The sequence below is a fragment of the Sinocyclocheilus rhinocerous genome, unplaced genomic scaffold, assembly GCF_001515625.1.
Source record: "Sinocyclocheilus rhinocerous isolate Xijiao unplaced genomic scaffold, SAMN03320098_v1.1 scaffold220, whole genome shotgun sequence".
NCBI lineage: Eukaryota > Metazoa > Chordata > Actinopteri > Cypriniformes > Cyprinidae > Sinocyclocheilus > Sinocyclocheilus rhinocerous.
Genome location: NW_015666573.1, coordinates 164,958 through 176,650, shown reverse-complemented (window position 1 = coordinate 176,650; position 11,693 = coordinate 164,958). Strand labels below are relative to the sequence as shown.

The window sequence follows — 11,693 nt, the reverse complement described above, 5'->3', positions numbered from 1 at the left end:
TGTGAGGCATCCTGAGACCATCCATGTGTGGGGTTGCTTTTCAACCAAGGGAGTGGGCTCTCTCATAATTCTGCCCAAAAACACTGCCATGAATAAAGAATGGTATCAAAATGTCCTGCAAGAGCGATTTCACCTTCCAACGATCCATGAGCAATTTGGTGGTTTAATCACTATTATACTAATTAGATTGTAAGAGCAGACTGATTGCTATAAAAGGAGGGAAGAAGCGCATCCAATCATTGTGTTCTTGTTAGCAATGGTTACCTCCAAAGAAACACGTGCAGCCATCATCGCTTTGCATAAAAATGGTCTCACATGCAAGGAAATTGCTACAAAGAATATTGCACCTAAAATAACCATTTACCGGATCATCAAGAACTTCAGGTTTGACTGCAGTGAAGAAGTCTTCAGGACGTCCCAGAGTGTCCAGCAAGCGCCACCATCTCCTCCTGGGGAGTCAGCTACGGAATCGTGTCACCAGCAGTGCAGAGCTTGCTCAGGAAAAGCAGCAGGTTGGTGTGAGAGCATCTGCACGCACAGTGAGGCCAAGACTTTTGGACAACGGCCTGGTGTCAAGAAGGACCGCAAAGAAGCCACTTCTCTCCAAGAAAAATGTCTTTATTTATTTTTTTGCCAATAAAAGCCTTTAAAAAAATTATGATATGCTTATCATTGTTTTTCAGTATACCATAGAAACATGTGGAAAAATAATCTACAAATACTGAAGCAGCAAACTTTGCAAAACAAAATTTGTCACTGCCAAAACTTTTGGCCATGACCGTTTAAGCATAAAGGGAAATTCTGAAAGCCGCAGACGAATTATTACAAAAGATCTTACAATGTTTTTTTATTTATTTTTTTTTACTTAAAGACAAGCAGAAAAACAGAAACAGGCAACTTTTGCATATTAAAGGAATTTGTTTAATGCTTCACTATACTAAAACGTCGCAAAAAATCCTGGTTTAATTTAACATACAAATCTCAGACTTTTTTTTCTTTTCTTAACATTTTCAAACATTTTAAATGTTTTTGAAACCCCAATACTTGCAAAAGCAGGGCAGAATGTTGTGTATGTCATATATGTGGATGTCAGAAGTGTTTAAAATGTCATGTTTTTTTTTTTGTTACTACGAGAGTATTTTCACAAGGAAATAAGTTTGAATGCAAAACATTGCAACAATATATTATGACCGAGCTTTGGTCATACAAATCATTAACAATCAAGTTAAAAAGTGCTGTTAAGTTTATGTTCCTCAAATTGCTTTGATCGCAGATGAACACTCAGGTGACTGGATCAGGTACAGATGTGAAGTTATGATGGCCTCTGGTGGTGAGTTGTGGAAGCTGCAGTGGTGGATGTTTTTAGTGAGGTCCTGACTCCTTTCCATCGTTCACTGTTGTTTGCAGCTCTGACGAACGCTACTTCTGCCACTGAGAGGCTGGTCAATGCTGTTATTGTACCTAGCTGAGTATTTCTGTTCCTCTTCTGTAAAAAACAAGAAAAACTGTTAAGAACAACTGTTAAGAAAATCGGACGGGTCGTAAGCCACGGGTAATCACCTAGACGCCATATTGAATTTAAAGGGGTCATATGATGTTGCTAAAAAGAACATTATTTTGTGTATTTGGTGTAATGAAATGCGTTTATGCGGTTTAAGGTTAAAAAAACACATTATTTTCCACATACTGTACATTATTGTTTCTCCTCTATGCCCCGCCTTTCGAATACCTCAAGCGTGTGACGGAAATGTTACGCCCCTTACCATATTGTGATGCAGTGTCCTGGCCGGAGACGGGACAAAAACATTAAAAGAGCGAGAATAAAAGTTACACCTTCTTTCTTTGCGTGAACATTTGGGCAGCAAATCTTCCCACATCGTGACATAGACGTGGGGGCGTGTTAGAATGAGCCGTTTTAGGTAGGCGTGGTTGACTCTTTAACTTTTATAAAGAATATCTCTTTGGATTTGAGACTTTAGTCTTTGCAACTTTACAGATCTTCTTTATGCACCAAGAGCTTGTAACACTCCAAAGAGAAAGGAAAAATTTTAATCGCATCATATGACCCCTTTAACGCGAATAAAAACAAGGCTGTGAGGGACAGACTTAAACAAGTCTTTACAGTGGCACGCACTGTATAAAGGAACTAGATCACGTAATTTTCACACAACTCTTTCAAAACTGTTTAATGGAGTTTTTTTTCCCGGAAAATATGTTTTATCTGCTGAACAATCGGTATGTTGTTAAACAACAGTAGGCCTACAATCCATTAAACGCACTCGTTTGTCAGTCTCGTTCCTGTCAAGAATTAAATATGGCGCTACTCTGACTAATATTGCTATTGTTTTGTTATTTCTTCAACAAAAACATTTTTAAGTTTCACATTTGACTTGAAATTTTGATTGTTTCAAAGTGGTTTTATTCTCTCTCAACTTATTCAGTACTTTTAACACAATTGTAACCACATTTGTTTTCATGTTTTTCAAAAAAATTAATAACATTAATATCCTTTAATATTTGGCCAGTGTTTAATATCTTGAGCTTAAAGGACAAGAATATTGTCCTACCGTCCAACGTCTGTTGGTCCGTTCTCCTTCTTGACCTTCTTAACTGCTTTGCCTTCATTGCCTCTCTCACTTTTTGCATTTTCTCATCTCTCTTTTGCTCATCCTCCAATCTTCTCAACTCTTCTTTCTCTGTTTCTCTGGCCTGTTCCAACACCACCTCACTGGAGAGCATAGTCTCTCCATTGGTAGCCATCATTTTCTTGATCTTAGCCAGAAGACCAGCCACCTGGTCCTGGCCTGCTTTGGGATTGCTGTACAGAGCATGGAAACGGCCTCCACATTTCTCAACTAGCCTGTGTAGCTCCATATTCAACTCCACTTCTTGCTTTAAGGTGGAGCCACGTAACTGCTTTCTGTTTAAGATGGTGAAGAGCACCAAGCTATAACTCCAGGCTTCTGGACCAAAAAACTCTACATGTTCCTCCACGGCACGACGCTCATGCTGGGAGAACGAGAATGACAGTGGCACCACCAGCAGCAGGGCATGGGCACCAGGCTGGCACAGACTCATACTTCTCATTATCTCCTTCTTCACTGACCATACTGATGCAGAGGAGCCATTGATGTTGAACCATTCCCAACCTGGGGTGTCAACCACCAGCACCTGTTGTCCTCTCACAAGACCCTGACATGGGAAACTCATTCGGGTCTTTATCCCAACCTCGTCAAAGGCTTTCTTGCCCAAAATGGCATTACCAACAGCACTTTTCCCAGATTCTGTCACTCCAACCAGGACAATTCTCAGGTTAGGACAGTCAGAAAGACAAATGCCTTGTTCTGTGGATAAAAAGATAGACATGACAAAAGGCTAAATTTAAGATGTGTGTTTAAATTTTAATTAGTTTTAACATGAATAAACTTATTTAATGCATATTTGTCTGTCATACATAAATGAGATTCACTAAAAAATATACTGGCATAATTTATTAACTATTTAATTTGTTTTATTTAAATAATCACATTTTCAAAATGCATTTATTCAAATTGCTTAGAATGAGCACAGATTTGTTTGTGTTTAAAATTAAATAAAATGTGTTTGAACAATACATAGCTATGGAACAAGCAAAATTTAGTTAGTTAAAATGTTTGAGATTGAAACAAATTGGATTAATTGATGATAAATATATAAACCTGGTTATTGTGTATTTAAAACACATGCAGTTTAGTAGTAGTAATACAGAAATCTTACCTGCTTTATTAATATATCACTGATAAATATGCATCAAGTTAATTAGTTTAAATTTTTTATATTTAATTCAAATGCAGAAATACTAAATTTAGGTTGAAAATCTTAATGACTGTACAGTACATGATAACATGGAAGGTGATAGCCGAAATAAATGTAATACTGTAGCCATTTTAAAAAACAGTAAGCATAAATAAACTTCTACCACCTCCCATATGAGCTTCATTTACCATAAGTTACGTTACAATTTTGTGTCGTTTGGTCTGAATTGGTAGCAGTAAAGACAGCAATAAAAAGGCTGTATGAGTATCAGCTGCTGGCTATTGAAATTATTGCTCCCTCGATAATAGTATTATATAATAAGCACACACCAGATTGGTCTGTAGGCACCAATTGCTTCATTAAATTTTTATTTGATGCATGCCTTATCGATTGAAGTTTAGTATAGGTCTTTTTCATTAAGTGTTACAAATATCACACACTGTAGGTCTACCTCATTTGACATTACCAAACATCTGATGAATGTAACTTTGGCCTTATTTCACTGCCATGACTACTTATTGACGTCAGAGCGTTAGGTAAAATTTAATAGCAGTAATCAAAATCTCTGAACAATCCCTTTAGAGAATGTAATAAAATTAGCAAGTTCTGTAAAATGAAATAAGTACGCTGATTGTAGTAGTCAAACTATAGTATTGTAGCAGTTATTTGGATTCTTGCTAAATAGTCTTGACAGTTTTGGTTAGGAAAGTGAGTGAATTTTATTTTTAACTACATCTGTGGTAGTTATAGTCTACTTTCTAAATTACACAACAAACATAATTTGCACTACAAAAACAAGCTACATTGACCAAACCATTGTAATCCTTTTTTTTTTTAGTGAGTGAATTTTATTTTTAACTACATCTGTGGTAGTTATAGTCTACTTTCTAAAATTACACAACAAACATAATTTGCACTACAAAAACAAGCTACATTGACCAAACCATTGTAATCCTTTTTTTTAAATCTGTGGTTACAATGCTCTAATGACAAATAACACAGTTTAACTCATTACTAACATTAACATTAGTAACTTGTACATTTAATAAAGGACAGTCTATCCAGAAGAGTGTACTGACCGTGACAGTGGGATACTTCTGTTATCTCATCCATTCTGATCCAGTCTGTTCAGTGTTTCTTGGTCAAATCTGCTGCTCTCCTTACAAAACTTTCTTTATTTTCTGACTTGATTGTCTGTTACAGCTGAAACGATTTGACTGGGACATATTTCATCCGTCCTCTTATGTAAATATTGTTTTCTCAGTATATTGTCAGAGCAATCGTGTATCAGTTCTGATCAGGCTGTGTTTACAACCACTTTTACTGTCATATATCCAAAGTACAAACTATGAAGACCACACCTGTTGCTTACTAACTTTTATACCGTTTAAGAATTTATATATGCTTTATTATCAAATCAATTAATAGTTATTAATTTTTAAACTATTCTTTCTAAAATATAAAGTCACACTTTACCCTACAAAACTTTCTTTATTTTCTGACTTGATTGTCTGTTACAGCTGAAACGATTTGACTGGGACATATTTCATCCGTCCTCTTATGTAAATATTGTTTTCTCAGTATATTGTCAGAGCAATCGTGTATCAGTTCTGATCAGGCTGTGTTTACAACCACTTTTACTGTCATATATCCAAAGTACAAACTATGAAGACCACACCTGTTGCTTACTAACTTTTATACCGTTTAAGAATTTATATATGCTTTATTATCAAATCAATTAAGTTATGAATTTTTAAACTATTCTTTCTAAAATATAAAGTCACACTTTACCCTACAGTGATCATGTTATTCTGTGCTGATTTGTAAATATGCCTTTTTAGTTATAATAATATAGTCGGCTAAATAAAGTCTAATATGTGACATGGACTCTATATCACTCTGTATTATTATAATTAATTATTAACACCCAGCCTGGGCTGTTACTTTTTGCACACTAAATTCTGCTTCCACACTGATTCCAAAGGTCATCTTGTGGTTTCTCCACATTGCTGGTGGATAGAAGTGCAGCATAATGGAAAGTCTTAACAACTATTTATTTAAATATAAGGGCTATGTTTTCGCAAAAGGTGAAACCACCGGGGAGTACATTGACTCTCTTCAGCATTTTGAGATTCGTGACGGTGATGTTTTTTTGGTGACGTATCCCAAGTCAGGTAAGATTAAGAAATATTTCAACCTTTCAGTTTAAAAATGTGTTTTTCTTTACATAAATCAATTTATTATACTGGGTTTCATCAAGGAGGGGCCATGATTACAGATTCTGTAAACAGGACAAGAGAGCAGAAGTTTCACATTATACTGTAAAAACCTCTAAGGGTACAGTCATTCGTCTATATTGGCACATGTTAATCTTATGGCCAAAAAACGATAGACAGGCAGACAGATTTTTTAGTTCATCAGTAAAGGATGTTTTATGACTCACGATCCAAATGGTGGCACTACATGGTGCTTAAGTAGACTAACTATAGACTCAAAATCTAATAAATACTAAGATACTGTACCAATAGCAAACACCACAAAATAACTGGCATGACAACTGGTCCCAGTCACCCTCATTAAGTGTGCTGCTAACTGTGTGTGTGTTTTCTTTGGTTGTAACATACTGAACCATATTTTTGCAGGTACAATATGGACACAGAACATTATAAATTTAATTTGTGAGGACGCTGCAGACAAAACAAAATTTCCCAACAATCTTGAGAAGATGCCTTGGTTAGAGTACCGTGAAGGCCGACCTGACTATTCCTTGCGCCCGTCTCCACGGTTATTTGCCACCCATCTCACACCCACACTGATGCCACCAGGCCTTAGGGACAAAAGAGGAAAGTTAAGTATTTAGGCAGTCTCTTATGCAAAAAGTAAAATAAATAACTACTTCAATAAGTATTATTTTGTGTGAGCAAATTCTATATCAGCCACTTATTTGGTTCTAAAATCAAATTTTAGATCAAATTTTGTTTGGTCTAATTCTCAATGCTCTTCATGTCTTTTAAATAGCAGATCGTGTATGTGCTTAGAAATCCAAAAGACAATGCAGTGTCATATTATCACTTTAGCCTCGTCTGGGCCAAGCTTGAGACACCCAAGAACTTTGAAGACTTTCTGCAGCAGTATCTAGCAGGAAATGGTAAGCAATACAGCACATTCAAATATTTTTAACCTGTTAAATGTAAACACCAAATTCAGGACGAATTGTTTTTGTACAGTAGGTGTCACTTTAAACAGAATGATCAGTTCATACCTTATGTTTTAGTTGGCGGTTCATCTTGGTTTGATCATGTCCGAGAGTGGTACAGTAAAAGAGACCAGTACAGCATCCTTTTCCTGTCATATGAGGACATGGTCATGGTGAGTAATCACAGCCTCAAAATATGTCAAAACAATTTGCAGGATGCTAAATATTAAAGATGTATTTTTATACCTTCCTTACACTGGTGAATTTGGCACCACATTCAGGATCTCAGGACAGCGGTGGAGAAAATCAGCAAGTTCTTGGAGAAAAATCTGGATGACGCTGCTATCGCACATATTGTTGAGAAGGCCACTTTTAAAAACATGAAGAAGGACCCGAGAGCAAACTATGAATTCATTCCTGGTGATCGACTGCTTAAGCCCCAATTCATGCGCAAAGGTCAATGTTCAAAGATTATAATCTTGGAAAGTAGATAAGATGAATCCTTCACTTACTCAGTTGTTATGATTGGTCTGATGTTGCAGGCACAGTAGGAGATTGGAAGAACACATTCACTGTGGCACAAAATGAGATGTTTGACCAGATCTTCAAAGAAAGAATGAAAAACATACCACTGCACTTCATCTGGGACTTAGACGCCAAAACAAACTGAAACTATTCACAAAACAAAAGAACCAGCATGTTTTGCCATTGGACCTTAAACACGGTTTACTGGTAATGTTAAAAACTTCCAAATAAATGATCGTTTCTGAAGAAGAGCCCCATTGGCTATGAATACCAAAGTTTTTTTTTTTAAATTTATTAATTTTAAGAAATTAATACTTTTATTCACCAAGGATGCATTAAACTGATTTAAAGCAGGGGTCCTCAACTCTGGACCTCGAGACCGCTTTCCTGCAGAGTTTAGCTCCAACCCTAATCAAACACACCTGACCAAACTAATCAAGGTATTCATGATTACTACAAAGTTTTAGGTATGTGTGTTTAATCCAGGTTGGAGTTAAAAAGTGGATCACAAGGTCCAGAGTTGACGACGCCTGATATAAAGTGACAGTAAATGCTGTTCTATTGAACTCTCTAGTGATGAATCTTGATTTCCAAAATAAATAATGAATATAGTCAAAACTTTGTTAAACAATGGTTATACACAATCTACTACATGCCTTCTATCATCTGATTGATTATACATTTTTAGAAAGTAAAAGTCCTTTTAGTATAATTCTAGTTTAGTATAACACCCCCTTTCCGGTTGTGGTACACATCTTTTTTCTAGAGATTTTTATGAAGTAAAAGTAATAGCTTCTGTACTGTTAGTAATATTTCAACATTTACTGGACCTAAGCAACTTAGGCTACTTGATTATCCCTTTTTTTTTTTTTGAAAAATACATCAGGCTTATGTTAATTTGTACTTCTCTCAATCATTATTGTACTACATTGCATTGTTTTTTTGTTGGCAGATTTTTAAGCAGCACAACTACTTTCAATACTGATAAGTAATGTTTATTGAGCACCAAATCAGCATATTAGAATATCTGAAGGATCATGTGACACTGAAGACTTGAGTAATGACTGCTGAAAATTCAGCTTTGCCATCAGGAATGAATTACATCTTAAAATATATTCAAATAGAAAAGTAGCTATTATAAATTGTAATATTTGAAAATGCTACAGTTTGTGCTGTTTGATCAAATAAATGCAGCCTTAGTGAGAACTCAATGTCAGACCATTCATTTAATTTCATAGACACTTCAAGGGTATACATTTCATCAGCATGTTTGTTCCCTGGGAATCAAACCCATGGTCTTGGCATTTCTAACACAATGTTTTAACAATTAAGATTAAATAGCAAGATTTATCAGCACGAGTTCTTAAATGAAGGGCCATCTATATTGCCCTTAAACTCCAGAGCCTAATCTATAATGATTAAAATAGGAAAGGCAGTCAGAGACAGCACCACAGTAAATAAATAATCAATTATCTTTATTCAGCTCTGACAGCGTTGAAACACATAATGCCAGCAGCTGTGGTAGTTAATGATGCCTTAATTGTCTTCATCTGTTGGGAAAAATTAAAAATGCATCAGAAACAGACGTAACCAGATAAAAACAAAATAGTATGGAAAAAGACAAAGTGAGAAACAATCGGTTATCCTTACCCTCTTCATCTTCTTCCTCATCCTCATCCTCCTCCTCTTCATCTTCATCTGAGCTGAAGGTTCCATCAGGCAGGCTATACACCCTAATTACTTGCTGTCAGGGACACACAACAAAAAACAAGAGTTATGCATTAATTATAATGTTGATTGCAGAAAAATACTTTGAAGTTGCCAAGGTGATTCCTACTGGCACAGTATTGCAGCTAAAATTAACACCACCGATACCACGCAGGTGTGTTAAACAGTGCATTTCATTTCTACTCAAGAACTTTATTATTTTACTACATTTCTACTTTATTATTTGCTCATAATAAAGAATGCTTAGATGGGTTTTTATATACAAATAAGACAAAACTACTCCTCAAGTAGATTTGGAGATTCCTTCTTTGCTGCAGTATATCAAATATCTCAATTCTGCAGTGCAACAGACTAGAAACCCAGCACAGCTTCCTCCTTGCCTTATTAGGGTCTTTGAGGATGAGGTATTTGCCCTCCTCCAGCTTGTGACAGATGTCAATCACACAGCGCAGGATGCCCCAGGCGTTCTCCATGCTCAGGTTAATTTGGCTGGCAAACTCGTTGGGCTTGAACTGCTGTGTGCCCAAGACGACATGCCTAGATGAGTCCTTGACATGATAACGGGAGACGTACCTAAAGAGAGAAGGAGGTGCAGTGAGAAATCAGATTGACAAATCAACATCACATAGAAACGGTTCTATGGTACTCACCCTAATTTGAGGTACTCAGATCCCGCGAGAATAGCACAGCAGGTCCAACGGGCCAATTTGTAACTGTTGTTCTTCAGCTCTGTGGCCAGAACCGCTCCTCTCTGGGAATCCAGTTTCTGTCTCCAGTCCACTCCATTGCAGTGCTGTCGAGAGCACAGAATTATATCACCTGTATCTCTGAAACGGCCAAATACAATTATCCAGCTCTCTTTCTGTGTCTTACTCGGGAGTCCCACTCGTTCAGAGTCTTGACATTGATGAAAGAGACTTCTCCGTTTGCGCCAGTCATCACTCCATCATGCTCACAGCGCACAATGAGGTCAATGTCATCCCCCAGCTTCCACCTCCGGTACCTGAGAATCAGTCAGGTAAGGTCACTACTTCGAATTTTATATACTTTGTTAGCAATTGGTAATCCCTTATAATATATCATCATTCTTAGGCTGTTCAAACAGCACTCAAATATATCAGAATTTTAGGCTCAAACACCATGCATAGTCTGTAACAAAACGAGTCAAATCTGATTTAAAGCCACATATGGAAATAGAAAAAGAAAAGTGAAGAAAAAAAAACAGATAGATAAGGGAATTTAAAAAAGATTTTTTTCAGCCTGTCTGAACAAATTTCATGGTAAATGTTACAAAAATGATTTCTATCTGTATCTATCTAGCAAAGCTCAGCACAAACCTGTAGGCAACAGATGCCACCTCACTCTTCTCCGTGTCCTCCTCAACAAATGGGTTAGGATTGGGGAACTTGTACCTCTCTCCTCCCTGAAACCAAAGCAACAAAAAAACATTCACACAAATATCTTTGTCTGAAACGGAATATGGATCATTCATGCATGATGTTAATGGCCGGTTTACTGTGGAAAACACAAGCGTACCATTCTGAGGCACTGCTGGCTGAAGTTGTGGTTGATGTAGGTGGCCTCCATGGCCAGGTTTCGGGGGGAGTTGAGGGAAGTGCCCTCGTCCTGAGGTGGCTCATTCGCGGTCTCACTCACAGTAAGCAGGTCTACAAGGGAGAAAAAGTTTAAGCTTTAAAACTGCACACGTGCACAGATATTACTTTATGCACCAAAAACACAAATAATTGAATTATCAGGGCTTGAGTTTTTTTATTTTTTTACCAGTAATCACAGTAATTTTCAATGACCCAACTAAAAAAATTTAAGTGTTTTCATCTCTGGCATAAATGTTGCTAAAAATAAAAATATTTCTAACATTTCATTTTTGCAACCTATTTTAGTCAGAGAAAAATATGGTTTTTCAATAAATGTTCAAGGTTAGAGTTAATAAACATCTGTGATTATTTTTAAATATATCTTTAATGATATAAGCCTACAAGTTCTATCATTTCCAACTTTCATTGCAGATTGATATAACACCATGACAGTTATATTTCATAAAGTGAAAGTGACGTGTGGCCAAGTATGCTGACCCATACCCCATACTCTGCATTTAACTCATCCAAGTGCACACACACAGTAGTGAACAAACACACCATGAACACACACCCGCAGTTGGGGGTTCGGTGCCTTGCTCAAGGGTCTCAAATCAGTCGTGGTATTGAAGGTGGAAGAGAGCGCTGGTTATTCACTCCCCCCACCTACAATCAATGCCGGACCTGAGACTTGAACCCACGACCTTCGGGTTACAAGTCCGATTCTCTATCCATTAGGCTGCCCCCATGAAGATGAAACATGAAGATGACATTTATTGATTCATAAAATTTCTTACATTCAGTATCTATAATAATTGATAGTGCCAAGATTTAAAAAAAAAAAAAAAAAAAGA

General features: G+C 36.7%; 3 protein-coding genes across 5 annotated transcripts in view; 1 reads left to right on the top strand and 2 right to left on the bottom strand.

The window, feature by feature from the left end:
* Positions 1-1,169: 1,169 nt before the first annotated feature.
* On the bottom strand, positions 1,170-5,088 carry LOC107732905 (GTPase IMAP family member 4). The gene is made up of 3 exons (XM_016544348.1): positions 4,875-5,088; positions 2,568-3,344; positions 1,170-1,486 (listed from the first exon to the last, which is right to left on the bottom strand). The coding sequence occupies exons 1-3, from the start codon at positions 4,906-4,908 to the stop codon at positions 1,392-1,394; spliced, it is 906 nt and encodes a 301-aa protein (XP_016399834.1). The 5' UTR covers positions 4,909-5,088; the 3' UTR covers positions 1,170-1,391.
* Positions 5,089-5,780: 692 nt separating this feature from the next.
* sult3st1 (sulfotransferase family 3, cytosolic sulfotransferase 1) lies at positions 5,781-7,762 on the top strand. 2 transcript variants are annotated; one of them, XM_016544270.1, is made up of 6 exons: positions 5,781-5,969; positions 6,438-6,643; positions 6,817-6,943; positions 7,070-7,164; positions 7,273-7,447; positions 7,534-7,762. In XM_016544270.1, the coding sequence occupies exons 1-6, from the start codon at positions 5,828-5,830 to the stop codon at positions 7,659-7,661; spliced, it is 873 nt and encodes a 290-aa protein (XP_016399756.1). In that variant the 5' UTR covers positions 5,781-5,827; the 3' UTR covers positions 7,662-7,762. The 2 variants fall into 2 exon arrangements, with proteins under 2 accessions (XP_016399756.1, XP_016399755.1); XM_016544269.1 differs by having other exon boundaries at positions 6,814-6,943.
* Positions 7,763-8,965: 1,203 nt separating this feature from the next.
* The window catches only part of eif3d (eukaryotic translation initiation factor 3, subunit D), a 10,194-nt gene continuing 7,466 nt past the window's right edge, over positions 8,966-11,693 (bottom strand). The window contains exons 10-16 of one of the 2 annotated variants that reach the window (XM_016544315.1): positions 10,781-10,911; positions 10,582-10,667; positions 10,118-10,247; positions 9,895-10,037; positions 9,625-9,817; positions 9,167-9,260; positions 8,966-9,066 (exon numbers count right to left, since the gene is read on the bottom strand). In XM_016544315.1, coding sequence (XP_016399801.1) covers positions 9,053-9,066; positions 9,167-9,260; positions 9,625-9,817; positions 9,895-10,037; positions 10,118-10,247; positions 10,582-10,667; positions 10,781-10,911 — 791 coding nt within the window. In that variant the 3' untranslated portion in view covers positions 8,966-9,052. The remainder of the gene's footprint in view (positions 9,067-9,166; positions 9,261-9,624; positions 9,818-9,894; positions 10,038-10,117; positions 10,248-10,581; positions 10,668-10,780; positions 10,912-11,693) is intronic. The other variant, XM_016544316.1, reaches the window with a different exon arrangement.

Excerpts from the sequence above, each read along its gene's own strand:
- LOC107732905 (XM_016544348.1), bottom strand. The coding sequence starts at position 4,908 with ATGGATGAGATAACAGAAGTATCCCACTGTCACG. Across the intron at positions 3,345-4,874 it reads AGAAGTATCCCACTGTCACG|AACAAGGCATTTGTCTTTCT; the intron begins GTCAGTACACTC and ends TTTTATCCACAG. Across the intron at positions 1,487-2,567 it reads GGACCAACAGACGTTGGACG|AAGAGGAACAGAAATACTCA; the intron begins GTAGGACAATAT and ends TGTTTTTTACAG.
- sult3st1 (XM_016544269.1), top strand. The coding sequence starts at position 5,828 with ATGGAAAGTCTTAACAACTATTTATTTAAATATAAGGGCTATGTTTTC. Across the intron at positions 6,944-7,069 it reads GCAGTATCTAGCAGGAAATG|TTGGCGGTTCATCTTGGTTT; the intron begins GTAAGCAATACA and ends CTTATGTTTTAG. Across the intron at positions 7,165-7,272 it reads CATATGAGGACATGGTCATG|GATCTCAGGACAGCGGTGGA; the intron begins GTGAGTAATCAC and ends CACCACATTCAG.